General features: G+C 40.0%; 2 protein-coding genes and 1 pseudogene across 3 annotated transcripts; all 3 read right to left on the reverse strand.

Annotated features, from left to right (window-relative positions):
- Positions 1 to 589: 589 nt before the first annotated feature.
- Positions 590 to 4,830, reverse strand: LOC116212203 (annotated as a pseudogene).
- Positions 4,831 to 9,871: 5,041 nt separating this feature from the next.
- Positions 9,872 to 11,983, reverse strand: LOC116210285 (probably inactive leucine-rich repeat receptor-like protein kinase IMK2). Its single transcript, XM_031544133.1, has one exon. The coding sequence runs from the start codon at positions 11,427 to 11,429 to the stop codon at positions 10,227 to 10,229; it is 1,203 nt and encodes a 400-aa protein (XP_031399993.1). The 5' UTR covers positions 11,430 to 11,983; the 3' UTR covers positions 9,872 to 10,226.
- A 238-nt stretch (positions 11,984 to 12,221) lies between these two features.
- On the reverse strand, positions 12,222 to 21,179 carry LOC116210284 (autophagy-related protein 18g-like). 2 transcript variants are annotated; one of them, XM_031544132.1, is made up of 9 exons: positions 20,616 to 21,179; positions 18,698 to 19,162; positions 17,861 to 18,298; positions 16,776 to 17,021; positions 15,858 to 16,688; positions 15,613 to 15,770; positions 14,513 to 14,643; positions 13,350 to 13,880; positions 12,222 to 13,229 (listed from the first exon to the last, which is right to left on the reverse strand). In XM_031544132.1, the coding sequence occupies exons 1-9, from the start codon at positions 20,787 to 20,789 to the stop codon at positions 13,225 to 13,227; spliced, it is 2,979 nt and encodes a 992-aa protein (XP_031399992.1). In that variant the 5' UTR covers positions 20,790 to 21,179; the 3' UTR covers positions 12,222 to 13,224. The 2 variants fall into 2 exon arrangements, with proteins under 2 accessions (XP_031399992.1, XP_031399991.1); XM_031544131.1 differs by having other exon boundaries at positions 14,513 to 14,646; positions 20,616 to 21,178.
- Between the last annotated feature and the right edge of the window lie 1,105 nt (positions 21,180 to 22,284).

The raw sequence follows: 22,284 nt of genomic DNA on the forward strand, positions 1-22,284 counted from the left end.
AGCATCTTAATCGTGAATGGGGAATGGAGATTTACCATAACTTTGGGGAAAGTAATTCATGTGCAGATTGATTGGCTAGATGAGTCTTTTTCATATCCTTTGGGTATCCATGTGATCCATGTTAAACCTACTGGCTTAAATTTGTACTAATTTTCACGAAATGGGATAGAATGCATTTTATTCAAAGAAAGTGGCTCCATTTTGCAACTTTCCCCCTTGCCATAGTGATGACATGACGTACAGCATAGACATTGTTGGTTCTACCTAAACCCCACAACCTAGACCAACTAATAACTCGATTTGGAACAATGGAATCTCGACTTTCGACCGTGGCACTGGCCACCAAAGGCAGGACTCTGCCTTGGGATAGCTAATTATCAGCCATGCGGAGGCATGTCTTGGACCTCTTGGCCATCTGAGATTGGATCCAACCCCACTGGCCAAGCCTGGGCTAGAGGCTCGACCATCCCAAAAAGGTGGAGCCGACATGCGAGACGAACACTGACCAAGCATGCCAGTGACTCAGGACTGCTTAAATCGGAGAGGCAAATCATCCATTGCTGTTGTAAGCATAATTCACCCAAGCTCGCAAGAGGGAAACTGAATTTATATTGATCAACTCTCCTCTGACCAAAATATTTGAACACCAATTGGGAGGCATACCAAAATTTATCATATACAGGAATTGTAAGGGTGCAATCAGCACTCAAATCTGGCTTAGCTTCTTCTCCTCTTCTGTTTATGAGCATTATCACCACCACCGGCTGTTTGATTTCCCTTCATCTTCCCCCCTTGACCTCTCTTTCTCGTCTGCAACAACAGTTAGCTCAACGAATCAGCAACTACTGATAATACCATCACAAAACGGTTCTTTCTCCCTTAGTCTCATGTAAAAACATCAAAAAAGCCAAAATGTATGTTCAGTTTCACTAAAGTACAGATATATTAACATTGAGAGGGAGCGCAGGGGAGCGAAACGAGGATTACCTCAGCAGTGAAAGTTTTGAGAGGATCTCTACTTTTCCCGAACCTTTTCTTCGGTCCCTTCTTTCGAATAGGCTTGTCCTGCCCCATAGCAGCCCGAGCAAGCTTAACCATCTTGCTGGCTTCCTGTGTTTTAGGGTCCAACAAGTACTCAGGCACATCTCTGAGGTGAGGAGCAGGAGGCTCCTTGCTCTAGACCTTGTCGTGTTTCAATAGATCTGCTCATGTACAACTCAAAACTCTTTAACAATGCACATCGAATAACAAGGGATGATGCGAAAAACAGAAATCCGAACAGAGATCTCATCACCTAAATCCTTGGGATTCGCATCAAAATGAGCCTTCAACCTCAATAGCGAACAAGCAAATCCCATTTAAAGCTAAACACAAAAATAACAATTGAAAACGGAAAGTACAGAGTCAAAAGGAACTCACTTTTCAGAGTTGAGAATCTCGTTCCTTAGATCCTGAGCTCTTGATTCCCTTGCGAAATATATTAAGATATAATCAAGCAAGAAGCAAAAAATATATGAAAAAATGGGGGGTCCAAAAGGGACTCATATCACTAGACAAAATTGGAATTCATCTGTGTAGGACTTGAAATTAGCACCCTTACAAATTTTTAAATGATTCCATGACAGTTACACTCATCGTAATACATGCAAGATCTTTTTCCTATCATGCAATAACTTCCTCATTCAATCTAGAATTGCAATGATGCTGCCAGCTTTGGATACATAGTCCAACATATACTACACTCTAGTTCAGATCATAAAACCCAAGTAGATCTACAATATAAAGCATTCCTCATACCGCATGGACGTTCTTGAAATCAATTCCCCGCACTACTCCAAATTCAGAGTCTAATTTTGCCTTTGAATGCTTGCCAGACTTTTTCAGCTCAGAATAGCTCTGCCCACTGGCTTTTTCCTTTTCTTTTATTTCACTGTCATCCGTGGCAATCAAATAATCAAAAAGTCCAGCATTGAATTCCTGATGGAAACAGAAAATCATACATAAGAAACTTATTCTGAGCAGGTCAGAGGCCTATCAACGTTACCAAAGATCTGAAGAGAAGAATATGGAAAAACTACACTTGAGAGAGGCTGTTAGACCCATGCAGCGTACTCATATGTCAATTGCAACACTAAATACCCTCCACTTAAGAAATCTCCAGATAACATACCTCAAGCATATGAAGATGGGAATTCTGTGGCAATTCAGCATTTAAAACTGCAGATCGGATTGCAAACTGGCACAAAATAACAAATGATTTTACACAAGAGGAAAGAGAATATAAAGAAACATCTTTAAAATTTGACGAGCTCTTCAACAAAGATCTCTATAAATCAAATTATAAAAAACCAAAAAGAGAAAGCATATCTAAATGTGCAACTGAGCACAAGTGGAGAAAGAATACCTTCTCCAAAAATAACTTCAGTCGAAAGCCCATGTCAATAGTATTAGTGAATATCAAGACTTTCTTCTGAACCAATTCCAGCTTCAATAGGGCCAGAATGTACAGTAACTTGTCACAAGTACTGCACGAAATCTAAAACACAAGAAATTATTTAGAGTAATTAGCCACATATCAATCAAATTCCAAAGGATGACGCACATAGTACATTTAGCATTTATTTACGGAGATGAGAAGACCATATACCCAAAATTGCTGGACATTTTTAGGTATCATGTCATCTTTAACATCTTTGACTTCTGGCTATGTCAATATGAAGGGGTTGTGAAGAATCAACTTCTTTAATTTATCAACATCGGCACTGCCACAGGTGAGAATACCATAGACATGTTTTGAATAGATAACTCCAGATCACAGAATATATTTACGCTACTATTTGAAAAACAAGAATATGTACACACAATCATTTGCAGACAGAAAACAATTTATTCAATTTAAATTTCCCCAGAGCCCTTAATGTTTCATTAAACACTGTTATCTAAAATATGTAGAACATTTAAGTAGTTTGGAAGGAAAACATGACAAATTCTGGTAATTATCAAAGGATCCTCCTATTACATGTGAGACAGGAGCATTGTATACATACCTCGATGAAGCAGACATAAGAAGGCATTGACAGTGTCTAGGGATATGAGCTGTGAGAGCTCGTAAATCATCTTCATATCCGTATGATAATAAAAGATCTGCCTGAAATTGATAAGAGAACAATTTCTTCAGGAAAATAAATAAATAAATAAAATAAGAAAATTGCAGCAAGAGTTTAAATCCAGAATATGCATCAAGAACCTAATCTAAGAGTGCTCTGCTAAGTCCGAACTTCCATTATCAAGCAACTATGCCACTGGGATGTCCAAAACTGATGTCCTCTTGTTAGTCGAAGACAACAGAACATTACTATCCGAAATGTCTTGTCAAAAAGCAATTGCTGCCAGAAATCAATTTTTGAAAGCCCGTGTAATAGAATTTCTTTTAGACTATGGGCAGATGTTCAAACAAATCCCATGACTTCAATTCAGGTGTCAATTCAAGTATTTATCCCTATATTAAAACCAAACACCCACCTCATCGAGAACAAGAATTTGAAGTGCTCCGCTGATTGATGAGGGCTGAAGCACACCAGTTGACAAGCACTTTGGAATACATCCAGGTGTTGATACCAAAATATCAGGCAGCCCACCCAATGCGGTTCTCTGTGATCAAATGCACATATCATATCAATCAATTATATTTCCGCTAACTTGAAGCAAAAACATTCAGCATTCACTGCCAATATCACTAGAAGGGGAAACAGAGGAAAGATAACAAACAGATCCATTAACTAATCACAGAAAAGAATGATGAACAGATAATTGCATGAACTCACCAAGTCGGAGGCAGCCATGCTGCTCATTAGTTGCACGACTTTCAACTGGACTCTACATAACTCAATGAGGGACGAAGCTTCTGCAAAAACGTGCAGTTATGCATGAGTTCAACTGGTCCATTGCAGCAAATTATTGGCGAAAATAAACAAACTTCACGTGCCAGAACTTGCCTGCTGGCAGAGTTCTCGTGTCGGAACCAGGATAAATGCATTTGGAGCAGCCTTATTCTTCGGACCGCGCTCGCTAAACAGCTTTTGAAGAAGAGGGAAGAGGTAAGCAAAAGTCTTTCCTGACCCAGTCTTTGCTCGTGCAACCACATCTTTACCTTCCTATGATAAGAAATCCACAAATACAAATCAATCGTCACAAAAGCTCGGCTTCAAAAAACTCAGAACATCAGATCAGAAAAACTTTGAACCAACAAAAAAACATGCCGTAGAAAGACCCAACTTTGAGCAGAACTTGGAGCTTAAGGGCTGACCAGGATTAAGGGGATAGCAACTCGCTGTATTGGAGTAGGCTTCTGGATGTTTTTCTTGGACAGTGCACGAATCAACCGAGGGTCGAGGCCTATCTCTTCGAAGCTCAGTTCTTCCTCTTCTTCTTCATTACCTCCAACGTCCTCTGCGTCGCGGTTCTTCTTCTCTTCCAACAACTCCTGCTCTGTCACTTCCGCCATCGATGAGGCCCAGCTGAGCTCCCCAATCCTATCCCTCACAGAGGGCTAGGGTTTTAAGAGGGTATTTGAGATTAAGAACTATAAATGGCCTCGGCACGCCGCCTTGTTCTTCATTATTCAAAGAAAAAAAGAAAAAAAAAATTGCATTGATTGACATGGATAAACACATAGTCACTGCCCAACCAGCAAAAGCCTAGAATTACTTCCACTATGACAGAACAGAACAGAACCGAACGCCCAGAAACAAAGACAAAAACAAAGCGTACTCACAAAACAACAGAACACCCAACGGAAAAGGGAACATTTCCTCTACTCACACACTCACGTCAAATTCCTCGAAGGCGTATGTTATATTAGTTTTCCTTTTTTTTTTTTTCAAAAAGAAAAGTACATTATTATATAATAAGTATATAATAAAATAATTTGGGGTGGGGTGGGGCGGGGCGGAGCGGGTCAAGGCGAATATTATATCAATGCGCACCTTTGCATGGGCATTGAGGAACCGTTTGGTTTGCGAATTATTAGATTATTGGGAAAATTGATCCGCTTATCAATCTTCTGAGCATATTGTATATTGGACGGAATGTAAGATTATTATGTTTGGTAAATTTTACTAGGAAAGTGAGTGTTTGTATGTATAATAAATTTGATGGGAAATGAATGTCATTTTACATTAATACCCCTAGAACTTAGTACAAAATAAAGTAAATATAGTCACCTATACCGTCAATTGCCGTTTCACCTAGCCAAATTGCAATTAACTTCTAAGTTGAGGGCAAGTCATTTGAAAGCTCACTATTCTAAATTATAGTCGATTGTACAATCATCAGCTCTTAATACGAATTAAATCACTAATGTAAATTATAATCATTGTTCCTAATTACTAGGACAAATCACAAGCATCTATTTATAAGATTAATCAATGTTCAATATTCGGAAGGTGATGATGTAATAAGTTTGTTGAAGGAGATGGAGTGCTAAATGGGGAGAAAGATGATCAATTGAAGGGAGCTAGAAGTGGAGAGAGCTTGAGCCTTCAATGGAGAAGACGGGTTGACAGTGAAGAGACGTGTAGGGTTTCGAAGGTCAAGAAGGAAAGGAAGAAGGAATAAATAAGAGAAATTGGAGAATCCTATTATGTGACCCACAATGAGAAAATAAGAATACGACCCGTTTCAAAGGGATTGTAATTCCCATGTCCCGCCGGGTTAATAATCCCTTGGGAAAACCCATTATTATTTTCCTGGGAAAAACTTTCCGACCAAACAATGTAATATACACGGGAAAGTTGGCAAAATCCTGGGAAAATTCTAACTTTCCCACAAACCAACCAACCTTATTGCCCATCCCCACCCTGTTCAAGCTTCGGGTCGGATAATATCCGTCGGACTGGGGTGGGACGAGGCAAAATTGCCATCCCTATTGAGAACTGGGAAGAGACGATGGATGAGATTGGGTCGGGTCAGTCTCGGGACCGGTCCGGTCTTGATGCAGAAAACTAAATGGGTCTGATTGTCTGGAAGGGATATTTGGGACGACTCCTTATTGCAAAAAACATATTGGACAGACTGCCTATCCCTCCAACACGCAGTTGCGTATTTTGTGTGAAGTATGTTCCTAATTGCCAACCAAGAAATAAAATTATGCTTGGGAGTACTCGGGTCAAACCATATAAGTTTCTGCCAAGGACCTTTTGCTCTCTCTTCCTAATGCCTCCCAAACAATAAAAATTGCCACACGAACAATTACCGACCACTTAGGATAGATTTGCCAATGGAAAGTCTACGTCAGTAAATCCATAACAACTAATAACATATATGATCAAAAGTGCAGTACGAAGCAAATATTATGGGACTGAAATGTCCAAAGTGAAACTTACACTGTGTTTGGTTGGACGTAATGGGAATTCCATTATGGATCAATTACGTACGTAATGCCTATTACGTCATTTGTTTTCATCCATAATCATAATAGCCATTACGGATGGGTTTTATGATATGTAATAGGGGATGAATCACTATGCTCCACAACCCCATATGTAATTGGAATTATTGATATTGCCCCTATTCACTCATCAAATTTTCAAAATGTGCCACTTCTCCTACAGCCCCCTTAGCCACCCTTCAGCCGCCCCTCCACCATCGCCGCGGACTTCCACCTCCGACGACACTACGATGCCCTCCTAGTTGTCCTCGAATCAGCAAAACCATATATGGTCTCGATGAGGTCGGATCTAGCCTTGCTAAGCCAAATTTGGCTCAGGAACTCACAAAGGTTTCCAACCCTCTGGGTAGCTCTAGCCCTTAACCACACCCTAGGCTCTGAGCTCTCTCTAGCACTCAAGCACACTCTAGCTCTCGAGCCCTGGTTCAGTGAATCCAAGGCTTGCGAATCCCATGGTTGGGTTTGCCACCCCAACATGAACCCAGCCATATGGCTCGGAGCCCTAGGTGTGCTCGAGGGCCCCTAGTTCACTAGAGCTATGATGAACTAGTGGAAAGCGATTCTTTTTTTTTTAAGTTAATTTTTTTAATTTTAGTTTTATATTCATAGTAAATATTTATTATAAGGGTATTTCATTGAGGGGTAGTTTTGTACTATTATCTTGAACTTATTTATCTAGTTTCTCAAATCAAATTTAAGAATTCTAATTCCCATTTTCTTTATTACATGTAACCAAATAAATAATCACACATGTAATGTTAATTCTTCTACTTATTAATGATTAATTACATTACAATGAAACAAAGATAGTATATCGTGTAAGAATTTCCCTTTCTTATAAAAAGCACAGCCAACCAGCCACTATTATGTTTGTCATTAATATAAAGGTAAATTACACTGGTGGTCCAAAAAGTTTTAATAATGTATCAGGTTGGTTCAAAAAGTTTTTTTTGCTACTTGATGGTACAAAATGTTTCAAAGTTGTAACATGATAGTACAAATCGTTATCTCACCATTGACGCGCGTTAAGCGAAGCTGACGTGGCCGAAACGTGGCTCTGATATGGTTTTAGGAGTTGGTGGAACGTTACATGATGGTTCAAACTCTTTTGAAGTTGTCACTTAATGGTCCAAAATGTTTTACAGACGTAACATAATGGTACAAAATATTTTTTTAATTAACTTAAAGGTCCACCTATGTCAATGACGAGAAAACGGTTTGTACTATCATGTTATTTTGAAACATTTTGTACCATCAAGTAGCAAAAAAAACTTTTTTAATCAACCTGATACATTATTAAAACTTTTTGGACCACCAGTGTAATTTACCCTTAATATAAATATATAAAAGTCGAGGAACGACCTTAAGAGAGCGACACTACTCCAGTTCTTTAGAGCCCTTGGCTCTTTATTTATCAACCGTTTTGAACTTAATTAATATAATTGATTTTTTTATAAATAATATATGAAATTCTAAATACAGTGGCATTATATTTAATGAGACATAATCATAGATTTTGATAATAAATTCATTATACCTGGCGCAAAGTGTAGATGTTTTACCTAGCTAATATGATATTACGTAAATTTTTAAAAAAAAGAAAAAAGAAAAATTATGAAGGATGCAATGTGATGAAATGATATGATAAAATGATTATAACTGACATTTCACAGGCTATACGTTGTCGAAACAAATAGATCACATTTCATTTGTTTTTCATCTACATGATCTAATTAAATGAAATTGTACAAAGGGAACAAAATTGCAGAGCGCCCCACCGAGCATTGTTGCTTAAGATTACACCAATAAGCAGTTGCAATCCCACTTGATTCTCTCTTTTTCTTCAGAAGCTAAAAAGTTCTCCCTACATCGACAAAACTGCTTGCCTTTCTCGAAGTCAACTTTCACCGGCTGCACTCTTCATTTTTTTTTTTGTCAAATATACTATACTTTATTTATAAAACTTAAAATCGAGTTACTTTGATTCATTTGCCAGTTTATTAAACTGGTTCATTAATGATGACATGACGCATTGTGATTGGTCCATGTTGTAAGATGGACCCGGAACAACTCGAAATTATAGCAAGCAAAAATCCCTAAGTTAAAAGATGAAAGACTATAATATAAGGAACAAAATATGTAACTTATAGAAGGCCAAGATTAAATGTTAGAATATCTAATGGAAGAGATTAATGTCCCACGATGAGACCTTTTTTGACGTCTCGCTCTAAAAGCTTTATTCTGGATAAAGTCTGCAAAATGTTACCCTTATTGTATTGATTAATATCACTTTCTGTTCAAATGTCAACTTATCTAACCACAAAGTGTTTGTAGTAGCTTTCAAATCCCTACGCGTTCATGTATTGTCTTAACTTTTCGTACAAGTGAACTGGCCCTTTTCCTCTTATTCTCATTGATTTGATATGAATCCACGGTTGCACAAATTCTAGTTGAGGTCTAACTACACATGCTTACTAGGAAGTGTTACTATGACTCCGGTCACTATAGGCGTTATGGATTCAAATTATAAATGTTTACCTCCCGCTTTGGCATATGATGGTTACATTTGCTTGATCAGTATCAATTAACTTGTAACTATAGAAAGAATTGTCACAGAGGAACCTAACATTTTGTAACCAAAAGGAACCCAACATTGTACTTCTCTTTCCTTATCTAATTCTTTTTTTTCAAATTGATAAGAAAATTTTAAATGATTTTACTTCACAATAATATGGTGATAAAAATTAATAAAATTGTTGTAACCAATTAATAATCTGTCCAAAGTAATACAGCCATCTCATGGTCTTGTGATCTCATTGTATAAGAAGTGTATGCAATTTCTAGCTGAAGGTAGCTATAACTAAAAAAAAAGAAAAAAAAGAATTACATTTTTCATTTTTTGGAAATAGCTGCGCATTTTCCCCCACTCCATTGAGTATTTAATTGGGTCAATATCAAGAAAGCCCCAGTGACATAATGCACTTACTATTGTGATGGCCCTATTTATGCAATCAACCTACCATATTTTTATGTATATTCAATCCCTTGGTCTAAAAGTTTGTGGTACATGGAACCACAGACAACACTTATATCCAGATCACATTCTTTCATTCATAAGGAACACATACATTATCATATCTTATTCTGTGAAATTTATCCACGTTGCAAACATTTATCCTTGGATAACAAAAATGATAAACTACATTTTTTTAATTAAAGATGATTGAAGTGCTTACCAAACTACATATATGGAACTTTACTTTGAGAGTACAAAAATATAGCCACTACACAAAGCATACTCCTGCACATCAACCTGTATTGCATGTCGATAAAAATCGTAAATGATCTTACCAGTTCTGCATGGGTAATGTATTTAACCTGTTTATTGTAATCTAATTAGAATTTTCTTACAACATCCACATGACGAGGTAGAGGTTCATTGAAAAATTTCTCCAATGAACAACATTAATCTTCTTATTTGATCATTTACCTTAACCAATCAATGTTACCAAAATAATAAATGAACAGATAAAAAAAAATGTAAAACTCGGGAATCATGGGCGTTTGGTTTCAGAGTTAAAATAACTTTGATTTTGATTTTGATTTTGATTGTGGAAAAAGACAAATGAGATGATATTATAAATTTGACTTGGGAAATGTGTGTTTTTGTTGTTTAGCGGGTAGAGTTAAAATCAAAATCATGATTCTAAAATCATTTCTTGAAACCAAACAACCCCTATCTCAGTAATGCCCCCACATAACCTGAAAATCCACAACCTTACCCTCTCAATTCTATACACTGCTTCCGAGGCCGATTCTGCTGCTTCCCGGCCTTGAGAGGGCATGGCGCTCGTATTGGCGGGACCATGCAATTATATTGTATGCACATTGAGGAGGTCGGGGGGATCTCAGCCCTCGGATCGATCTCGAGCGACGTAAGATAGTTATGCTGTAAGTACAGAAGCTGCATCCCCCCTGCGAGGAGCCGGTCCACGAGGCTCCCTGGAACCTGGCCTGTGAACCTGTTATTGTTCAAGTAGAGGTTCTCTACGGTCGAGAGCATGGGCGAGATCGGTCCTGAGAGCTGGTTGTAGCTGAGGTCGACGGTCGGGATTGTGACGGGGCTGGCTGGATCGACTGGGCCTGTGAATGAGTTCCTCTGGAGCTGGAGATTCGTGATCGGAAAGGTGAAGACCGTGGCTGGGATATTGCCCGTGAATTGGTTCATGCTCAGGTCCAGGGAGTTCAGACGGTTGAGCCGGTTTAGAAGCTCATCGACTGGTCCACTAAGCCAGTTCCATGATAATGAGAGGTAGTGCAGTGATGGAGGGAGGGAGCCGGCTCGGAGGGGACCGCAGAGGTAGTTGTGCTTCAAGTCGATCCGGGATAGAACTAGTGACATGAATGGTGGTACGGGACCGGACAGCTTGTTGTGGGATAAGATGAGGTTGGTTAACTGAGGGAGGGACCCTACCGAACTTGGGATCGATCCAGTCAGCTGGTTGAACCCGAGATCTAGTGTCCGGAGATTCTGAAGCATCCCGAGTGATGCAGGTATCTCTCCGGAGATGAAATTCCCGCCAAGCCCGAGGAACTGGAGGTTCTTCAGTTCCGAGATGGAAAGTGGGAGAGGCCCCATGACCCGGCCCGGGACCACCGTGAGCTCGACAATGGAGGAGAGATGGCCAATGGCCGGGTCTATCCTGCCCATCAAACCTGGGGTACCTGCCCACGGGTCGCCAAGGTTTAGGGTAACCACCCGATCCCCGTCGCAGTAGACTCCCACGAAGTTACAAGGATCCGAGGTGAAGTCCCACGATGCAAAGAAGCTCGAGCCAGGCACGTCCCAGAGGGACTTCTGGATCGACTGAAGTGCGAGGAAATCCACCGGGTCAAGAATGGCACAAACCGACACAACGCATTGTACGAGAACGGTGGCATTAACTGTAGACCTCAGAAACGGTGCCCGATTCATCTTCATCGTTACTGCTGCAAGAGGGAACTCGAAGCACGAGCGAGTTTAAACGGCCAACTCCGGGAGTCGGCGAGGCCAGGGGAATTGGAGGAGTCTGGTTTTGGCTCTTCCAAGTCTCTCTGTTCGTCGAGTGAGTTTTAATGGCGGAACTAGAAATGTCGGCTGCGGAAAGTGCGGGATGAGATGTTCTGAAGCTGAATTTGGAAAGCTGCTTTGTCTCAACTAACGGGGATGTCTGTTGGGTGGTTCTGTCTTTCCCTCAGGCGAGGTCGTCGACTCGAGCCTCCAACGACCTCGCCTGAGGGACGACTGTGGGCAGAGGAGAGCCCTCGCCATCAATTTGCTATCCTCCTCTGCGAGGTCGTCTCGAGCCTCCGGTGACCTTGTCTTGTTGGTGGAGGGAGCCCCCGCCGCCTATATGCTCCCCTCTCACCTCGAAAAGAGAAAAGAGGAGCAAATCGAGGGAGGGGGCTCCCTTCTGTTGGCCGCCCGCTCTCAGGCAAGGTTATCGGAAGCCCAAGAGGTCTCCAGCAACCTTGATAGGGTGGGGGCCCGGCCAATGACCGATAGGGAACCCCATCCACTTCCTCCCTCATTCCTGCTGCTTCTTTTTTCTTTTTTATTTTTTAAGTTATTTTGCCTCCGTATTGGGCTCACGTGCCATGTTACCTTTTCGTCTATGTTTCTAACACCCAAATTAAACGGCATGTTAGATTCGATAGGGAAAGAGTGATTTGATGTCATTTCACTTGCTAGTATTCATAGAATCGATTGCATTCCTAAAGTTTTAGCACATAAGAAATACAAAGTAATAATTCCACATTCCGCAACCAACATTTGTCAACATGTGGGCATTAATGATAGAATATGGGTGGGCGGGGCCAATAAAGACACTTATCCTATTGTCCTTGGCATATGGATATTTTAAGTAAGCATGCCCCGTGCCATGCACGTGCATGTGTAGCAAGTGCAGCCCCTGCGGGCTTCCGCCTCCAGCCCCTGGCCATAGACGATGTTGCCAGAGAAGTCTCAGGCCTCCGGCAACCTCACCTCCCCTTGGACCTCCAGCAACCAGCCTGGTGCTGGTTTGGGTGCGGTGGCCAGACAGGAGCATCCTTATCTGATCTTCCAAACCGTCTTCGAAGATACATGATGGCCAAGATCGGCGGGTGGACTATCCTCCACCCAACAATATATGCATAGTAGTTGTGACAAGAACTGACGCAACACAGGAGGACATCATCCAAATCGACTGATAGATTCTTACAATTACGATATGTCAACAGCAGCCAGCACTGCATCAGGCAAGTAAATGTATATGAAAGCATACCCACTTATCTTTTGCTCCTCTTATCATTCATCTTCGTTCTTTTCCCTCGTCCACATGAAAAAAAACAAACAAACAAACAAACAAATACAAGCTCGCAGAACAACCCGTCCGCACACCAATCCTTTTCCTGTACAACATTTGATTTCCACTTAAGGTTGCTCGGGCCAGAAAACATTGAACGTTGATGCACTCCAACAAAAACAATATTTCTTCAGACCACTGGCCCGGTAAACCCCCCACAAATCTATGAATTTCCGAAATGTACAGAATGTACATTAACACGGCGAGGGAAAGAGAGAGAGGAAGAGAGATGGGAGCAAGCTCACATAAAAGTGGCAGGCCTTTACTTGATATGATAATAAACTTTATATGACACGGTCACCATGGCACGGAGTAAATTGGTGAAAAGCTGGAATACGGTATTCTCCTAAACCAGCATAAGTCTTTGACACTGTGCGGGAAAGCAAGAGGTCAACCTGCAAGAAGGAAAAGAGAACGATATATCCAATTCCAACTAAACCACATCACCATAAGGAATAAGACTCTTTAGAAGATCAATAATGTTAATGGCCAAGGAGAAAAAAGACTTAGTTTACCATCTTCGGAGAAGGCGAATATGCCACCAAGCATTTCATCGTCTCCATCTTCAGGTTTCTCCCTCTCGTGGGGGCTGCAGCTGTTGACATCATCATTTGCAGCTTCATTTAGTGCATCCGAACCATCAGGCTCAACAGCTCCACAATAGCCCTCCTTAAATAACTGCCCCAAATCTACTGGATTATTGTGCACTGCAGGTTCTGGCTCCTCCTTATGGACATCACCAGCTAGGTCGAAAACCCTGTTGCCAGAACCAGCACTTGGAGCGGGCCCACTTGGGATGATTCCAGGAGAAGGGAGATGGTCGTCTAGCAAAGATAAACCATGGCAGTTATCTGTAATATTGTCTACATAGTGTACATGTGGTGTAGCAGCAAGGGAATTCTTTATCAGCAGCGCCGGGGCCCCGACAAGGCAATTTTCCCTTTTCTCATCGTAAATATCATCCACTGACTGACAAGTAAAACCATAAGACTTCTCAGTGTGCACTTGATCGAAGTCGGGAAAGTTCTCAATCCTCCTAGAAGAACCTGTAGCATATTGTTTGGGGGGGGGAGAAGAAAAAAACGAGTTAGAGTCCAACCCCCCATGAAGAAGCATTCTAGGAGTGGCATAAACACATGCTTTCATAGCAGATCCCAGTCAGTCTCTAGCAACAACCAAAAAATATAAAATAAAAAAAATTAAGAAAAGAAAATCTTAAAAAAAAAAAACCCTTAGATAGTCGATGTCAGAGAAATTTGATTACAAGCTTCTGCGAGATCATTAGATGGGTACGCAGGAAAGAAGAGCCTAAATTATGAGCAAACTAATCAAGCATGTCTTTGCACGTTTCAGGACATGATGATCATACATCAGGTAAATCTATTGACAAATAGAATTTTTGATAAGTTCTCGGAGGAAAAAATCATAATCCACAATTGGATATCATAATCATCTATGCATGCACTTTAATCACAAAATTGATAAGATAGTTTTTGACATCTTCTAGTCATACTTGTCTGATACCCCCAAAAAAGAACCAGCTATTCTCCTGATAAAGATTAAAATAGATTTTTTTTTCCTCCCTCCTCCGCACCCACAACCCCAGGCTGAATCTCAATGAAATGCCAGAAGAAGAGATGACAAAGATGAAGACTCTATGCAGCTCACAAAAGCTTACCACCATCTGAGCTTTCAGTAGAGCTAAGAGATGAAGGTTTTGAGTGGCATATAACAGTCTCTTCTGCAACCCGGAATTTAACTTGACGTAGCTCGTGAGGAGCAAAAGCAGGATATCTTCCCATTGTATGACTTCTTCAGAAATGAAAACAGACAAAATCAGTCATATGATGATGATAAATGGATAAGGAGACCGATTACATGAGGACAGAAGCAAAGGCTACGGTCCCGGAACATAGTATGACTTAGAAAACACCATCGAAGTTCTTAATAAGTGATTAGATGCAACTTGCTCGTCAGTAAAATGTCATAGATGATTGCTCATAGATAAAACGGCCAACGATACAACCAGACAAGAGAACTATCAAAGGAAAATATAATCAAGGCGCTCTGGGACCTTATGATGATGGGGGACATATTAAATAACTCTTCAGCAATGCAGTCCAAAGGAAGATATATATCTATACTACTATATAAAAGAAACCTTTGGTGTCCCCTGGTAGTTATTTTGTAGTGATTTTACTAAATTGCCTTTACAAACTCTAATTATATTGAAAAAAAATAACATATTAAATGTAGGACAAAATTGTAACTCCACACAACTCTCTTTCCTCTCCTCTCCTTATGCCATGTGTCCCACTTCCCATATTGCTCTCCTTTCCTCTTTCGTTACTTCTAGACCCTCATCACCTTCCATTGCTTTTTTCTTTTTTTTCCACATTTTAATATAACTTTCTTTTTTCCATGAAAATTTTTTAGTGTTAAATTTTGATTGATTTATTGGTTTGTGCATAGTGCAGGTGCAAGCTCTAGTAAGTAAAAGGTAAAGCAAGGCAAGCAACAAATGCATGTAGTTTATTCTTATAAAGCTTTTATTTATTGGCAAAAGCACAATCAAGCAATTATAATTGCTAAGAATTAGGTACAAGGCTCAGTTATGTGATCCATGAGAAATTGTCTAAAGGAATAAGGCCTGTGGTAAGACGAAAACATTAACTTTTGCGCGACACATTCATCTGGATACAGGATAATATTCACAGCAGAACTGAAACCAGATTGCAGAAGAATAAATCATAAATAGTATCATTGAGATGGTAATACCTGTCACCCCATCCAGATTTTACGCTATGGAAATGGTCAAACACAGGCAATAACTCCTTCCGCTTGATTTCAACTTCTTGCACTGGTAGCTTCTCTACTTCAAACTCCCCGCCCGCAAAGGGTACGCCACTTGGATAACTCATAGTGTATAGAGAAACCTAGAAAACAAAAAGAAAAAGCAACAAATTACTCAGCAGAATCTTCTAGAAAAACCATTACTTTAAGCATTGTACTTTAAAGTATACCTCCAACCTATGCCAAAATGGTATCCTTCCAGCGCCCACTTGTACCTCCGCATTAGATAAATACCAATGGGATCCCTCACGACACCTGGAAAAATCTGTTTTGATTGGTTTCTTAGTGACAGCAATTTTATTCATGTCCGCCAGACCAACCCCATAATCATCCTCTCCCTCAGCATTTGATGTGGGAGTATTTTGCCCATCAAAAGTAGTCGTGAACCTACAATCTTCTCTTTCTGGCCAATCTGACCTTCGACACACATCCCACCATTGAACAGGCTCAACTTTCACCCTCAGCTCATCCTCTTGTATTTGCAAAAAGGAACCAGGTCGTGCTTTTAGTCCAGCATCACTAGCTTCAACCCCAATTGAGGGTAGGAGCTTATGCTGAATTACATGACCTGACGGAGTGTAAACTAACAAATATTCGAGAGCATTAGAACGCACATTGACATGCTGATGGCTTTGAGACATTGAATTATGAAAAACAGCAGCAACAGCACCAGATGGCACAAAAACCTTCCCCGTCGCAGAAGCAGCAGCATTGCTAACGGTATTAAGCCACCCAGAATCATTATACTTTATCCTGCTTACCACTGACAACGTAACAGGAGGAGGAGGTTGAAAGCACTGGTGGCTATTTATAAAATACGAATTGCTCCACCATGGTATAGATAAAGATGGAAACAAAGAGACTTCTTCACCCTTGGAGTTGTTGCCTAGGAACCCAGGGTCACCACCAAATGGGGAGAGAACAAAAACATGACAAGTGCCCTTTGATGAAACAATGCCAACCCACTGACTGTAGTGACTAAAGCATATATCTTGGATTATCTGTCAATAGACAATATAAGGCAACAAGAATGAGGGCAAAAATGGGAGGCAAAAGATAAAGGATACTGATATGGTAGCAGAACTTACAGCAGATGTCATTCCACGATGCAAACGGTAAAGATGCACATGAGCTGAAATCCAGTTAAAATGTTGAGAGCCTGATCCTTTGCTCGTGTGACATGGCATGATTCGGAATACATTAATTGTATTCCCATACACCGAGGCAGTAACCAGAAGTGTCCCACTAGGATCAAAACACAATGCAGACAATGGACTTGTATGGGCCTTGAATTGGCAAATAACAGCTCGAGAGACAAAATCCTTTATAACTACCTGTAGTACATCCAAGTTTAGAAGAGGGAGATAAAGAAATTACTGTAGTACAACATAGAATGCAAGACAGCACAGAGACACATTCACCATTTTTATGTCAACAATAATATTTTTAAAATGCTTACTTTGCCATGCAATTACATTTTAACATAATCAGTAAATAGTTTATGTTAAAGGATCAAGAAGTCATGGCTGTAGTCAAACCTAGTGCCTCTATCAAGGTTGACATTACAAAACATGGGGGGCATTGATCTTCCCAATAACTTCCACTTGGATTCAGAAAGTCTGAAATGCTCATTTGATATTATGTAACTAAGGGGTTAATAAACGTTCATTGCAACTTCATCAGGAAAGAATTTGGACACCAATATGTCAAAAATCATTGTACTTTTTTTAGGTAAGTGTGGTAAAAATCATTGTACTTCAACTCCAGTACAATCACTTATTAAATAGTCTTTATCACATATTTCGCTCCTTTAAAATCCCCTCCCTCATCATCTCTCTCCATATTTTTCCCATGCATTTCATTTATACATAAATGGTCATTACATGTTGCACACTTAGCTTATTAAGTTTCAGCAAACACAATCAAAGTGCTTCTAAAATGTACAGCATTGCTAGGAACCTAGTTTTCACCAAATTATCTTAGTAAGTCCTAACAAACACAATCCAAGTTCCACAAGCATAAAATCTACTGATTTCCAGAAGCAAACTTCGAATAAATTACTATTTATTACAAGAACCTTTGTTTGTAGGCTTCTAAAAGACTAAAATGCAGAGCACATTAGCAACTTAGTTTTCAAAAAATTACTTTGTAATTTATACGCAACAGTACTAACCATCCCTGCATTGTCTGGCTCAGATCCTGTATGTCTCCCAACCTTCCAACCTGAACTTGAAGGTACGGGAGAATTGGAACCATCAGGAAGTAGCTCCTGACAGTACTTTGAGAGAGTTTTGTATCCCATGTCTCCCAGATTGATTATTCCCGCAGCCAAGTGTTTGCTGGACTCCATTGCATAGCGTGCCACCAGATTTCCACCACTTGGAGAAGTAGATGGACTAACACCTGGAGAAGGAGTGAGATTTTGTGGGCTTAGGCGGCCTGTATTTGATGACAGTGGATTGTTAGAGGCATAGGCTAACCACCTTGGACCAACAGCCATTGGACCATAACCAAAATTAACCCCAATTGGTCCTTGCCCTGCTAACTGAGGAACTGGATATGTAAGAACACTGAACTTATTCTCCAGAGTGACGGCGTCAAAGCAGTGTATCTGCCATCACATCATTAAATTATTGTTAGATTAATTTCTGATAAGTTAAATGATTTTATTTAATACTTCCAAAATAGCCAGTAACAGAAGTAACGATTACTTAGACTATATCCAAAAGAGGAAGAGGAAGTTAAAAGCTACTTATTAAAATAATTATAACAAAATTACATGCTACAGTATGAACTAGACAAAATCACAGGCAAAAGAGAGAGATGAGAAACTGTAATCAGTACCATCTTATAGGACACAACAAAGACCTTTTCAGGAACAAAATGGAAGTTAAATGCATATAATAACAATTTTCCATATGTAGAAACAGCATTTTACCACGCAGACCACATTAATATAAAATTTTCCCCCCACAAGTATCATAGTCGTATATAAGAAGCCAATGCTTACTTGTGCGGCTAGACCAACAGCGACTATTCGGGGACTGCATCTAACCATACATACTGCAGACCTAAATCTCAGAACATGCACGTAAGCATGGGACTTCAGTGAATAGAACTGAACAGTCGTAGCTGTGTTCGTAGAATGTCCTAATTCCGACTCCATATAACCATCTTTGCATGATCCAGCACTAAGGCCATGGTTGTGATCACGGTTTACTGTGTCAGGGCTCTCCCCTGAGACAACAAGTAGTATAGGATGAACAGCTCTGTATCCTTGAGGACCATCACACTGTGTAGGAAAGGGCTGCATCTGCAAGAACGTCACTGGGCCATCACGTTTGGAAACCAGTTCGCTGAAGTTAGAAGCATCTTCGACATCAAGCACTTGGAAACCATTTTGATAGCCAAGCAAAAGAACGTGTCTGCATAAAGTTGGACCCAGCTCCAGTTTGTCAAATCCAGCCCATGTTACCTGAAGACAAAACAATCACCAAAATATAAACTTATGCAAAATCAAACAAGAAAAAGAAATGCACTAATAGCATACCAAATTATGATAACAAATGAAAATATGAAAAATGGGTAAGAATACAACAAAGCAAGCCTACAGTGCTCTGAGCAAGAAATCGAACAGTTGAGGCAAGATGCTTTAATCTAGATTAGCCTTCGTTTCTCTGTCTTTAGTGACTGTGAAACCAAAGGTACATAAGAATTCCTAATCAATCTTTAGCATTTTCCTAAAAGCTTAAACTGTAAGGATGGTGTCCCAACCATATATGTCAAGCATCATAATCACTCTCCCTCCCATGCAAGTCAAGCTCAATACATTAGACAAAAACAATGAAAAGAAACGCATAATATATTGAAACGCCCCCTTCCAAAACTGTTTACTAAAAGCTTAATCTTTAAGTATGGATGTACCAACACTCTATATTAAGAATGCTTAACACTCCAAATGTATTTGCTCCGACAGAAATGGATGCTCTGAAATGGCAAGGTTGCTTTACACTTTAGTCTCATTTATCCTATATCCGCAACTAAGAGTTCTCTGATAACTGAAGTGGCCAGTTCTGATCATTCTTAAAAGACTGCCTCTTGCCAATGTTAGCAGAATCCAAAGGCGAATAGTCTGTGCAAAGGGAACACAATCAAACCCCAACAAGATGTAAATTTTTCTACAGTAGAGAGTTAATAAGGAGGCAGAGTTTGAACGCATCCATAACAGCAGTATCCCGAAGTGACTTGTGCAATGCACTTGTAGCAATCCCTTTGTTGGTCAAACATATGCTTGAGTTGTAGAACCATTTGAATTATCAGGCCTCAATCTCAAACTTGAGGGGTTTACAAATCCTCAATCCTTTGAACGTTATTTACTATACATAAAGATAGAAGTAGATGTATGCCTTCTAAGAACTCAAGGATTTGGCCATTTCCCTCAGCTAAATATATACCCACAGAAGAGAGGCATCGAAATTTCAGCCAAGTTTCTTTATGACAAACAGCTATTTTAGTACTCATATGCAAGATATGATGCAGCTAGTAGCTAAAGTTGTCACTTAAAGAAAAATAAAGCAAAAAGAGACGAAAGTTGGGTCCTGACTTCAACAATTTCCTCATAATCAAGGTGTCACCGAAGCACCTCACTGATCCCTGTCTTCCATTAAAGGAACCAGCTTTTACCAATTATAGCTCCTAGTTCATGAAAACACCCCAAAGTGGTGATATCTTCCACTTAACCGAACTGTAACAAGCCAACTACCGTAAGGCCTAAGCACGGAACTCTGGACCATACAGCGAAATAAACCGAAAACTACAATTGGACAAAGTTCAAGGTTTCATGATCAGAGGCACTTGAAGTTCCGGAAAAATACAGAGCAATCGCACAAACATAGTACTTTAGTAATCTCCAGCTTCAGAAGTAGAACCTGATCCTTTGGATCGTCAGAGGAAGCAGAAATTGAAGCCGCGACAGAAGCCCCGGCCGAGCGCACGGACGAAGCGACGTTGCTAGCGTTGGAGGACACGGTCTTGAGGCACGAAGAGATGATCCGGAGAGAACTCGGCAACAAGCCATTGTTCCTGCCTTTCCTGTTCTTCATTATCCTACTACTTTCACACCGCCGCCTCCTCCGCCTGAACTCGTCTCAACCACCGCCAGAGCGACCGCTCATCACGCAGGTCCCCTCCACCGCCTCCCCTCGCCGGCACTCCAGGCGCCGCCGCTACCTCCACCGCAGCGGAAAAGCATCTCCGATCGCCGCCGATCGGAAATATCATCCGACTCCGCCCCGATCGCGGGTCGAGGCTGGTCCTTCGGACAGTCTTCCCCAGTAGTTCTCCTCTCCGCTGAGTTTGACTAGAAAAATCCTCAAACACTACTTCGAAGCTCTCTCTCTCTCTCTCTCTCCTGGTAGAAGACGATTTTCTCTCTCTACTACCTCTCCATCATCAACTCCATACTCTCTCCTCTCTCTATCGACCGCTCTCACTGGCCGCAGTTTAACAAATGTTACCATTTTTTCTTTATTTATTTATATTTATAGAGAGATTTCATTAATTGGTATCAACAATTTAGATTATTTTTCTTTTTCTATATTCATTCATCAGTTAAATAGTTTTTCGACATTTGAATCTTATAAATGGTGGAAAAAATTCATGTCGAAAAGGTTTTACTCCTTAATAAATCGATTTGAATCGAACTAAATTAGTATAAATCTATTGAATTTTTCCAACCCAAAGCATTCCAAAAAAAAAAAACTCTTTCAACCATGAGAACTTAATCTAACAATAAATTGAACATTCAATGTCAGGATGTACTTGTTGTATAAGGACCGGAATCAGCGGAAGCTTTGTGGTCATATGATATGAGAATAACATTAATTTCACGTCGGAAAAGTTTTACTCCTTAATAAATCAACTTGACTCGAACTAAATTAGTAAAAATCTATTGAATTTTTCCGACCCACAGCATACCAAAAAAAAAAAAATCTTTCAACCATGAGAATTTAATCTAACAATAACTTGAACCTTCAGCATCGGGGATGTACTTATTGTACCAGGACCGGAATCGACGGGAGCACCACAAATTAGGGTAATACGATACGAGAATAACATTAATTTCAATGAATAAGATAAGAAGAACAATGATCTTACTGAGTAAAATGTTTCCTTTTGGTTTCTTTTTAGGGGTAATTACACTGGTATTTCAGAAAGTTTCACTAATGTATCAAGTTGGTCAAAAAAAATTTTTTGCTACTTGATGGTACAAAATGTTTCAAAGTTGTAACATGATAGTACAAACCGTTATTTCGCCATTGACATCGTCATCTCGCCATTGACATGAGTGGACCTTTAAGTTAATTAAAGAAATATTTTGTACCATTATGTTACATCTGTAAAACATTTTGGACAATTAAGTGACAACTTCAAAAGAGTTTGAACCATCATGTAACGTTTCACCAACTCCTAAAAATATATCAGAGCCACATGTCGGCTACGTTTCGGCCACGTCAACTTCACTTGACGGTGTCAATAGTGATATAACGGTTTGTACTATCATGTTACACTTTTGAAATATTTTGTACTATCAAGTAG

Source organism: Punica granatum, chromosome 6 (genome assembly GCF_007655135.1).
Source record: "Punica granatum isolate Tunisia-2019 chromosome 6, ASM765513v2, whole genome shotgun sequence".
NCBI lineage: Eukaryota > Viridiplantae > Streptophyta > Magnoliopsida > Myrtales > Lythraceae > Punica > Punica granatum.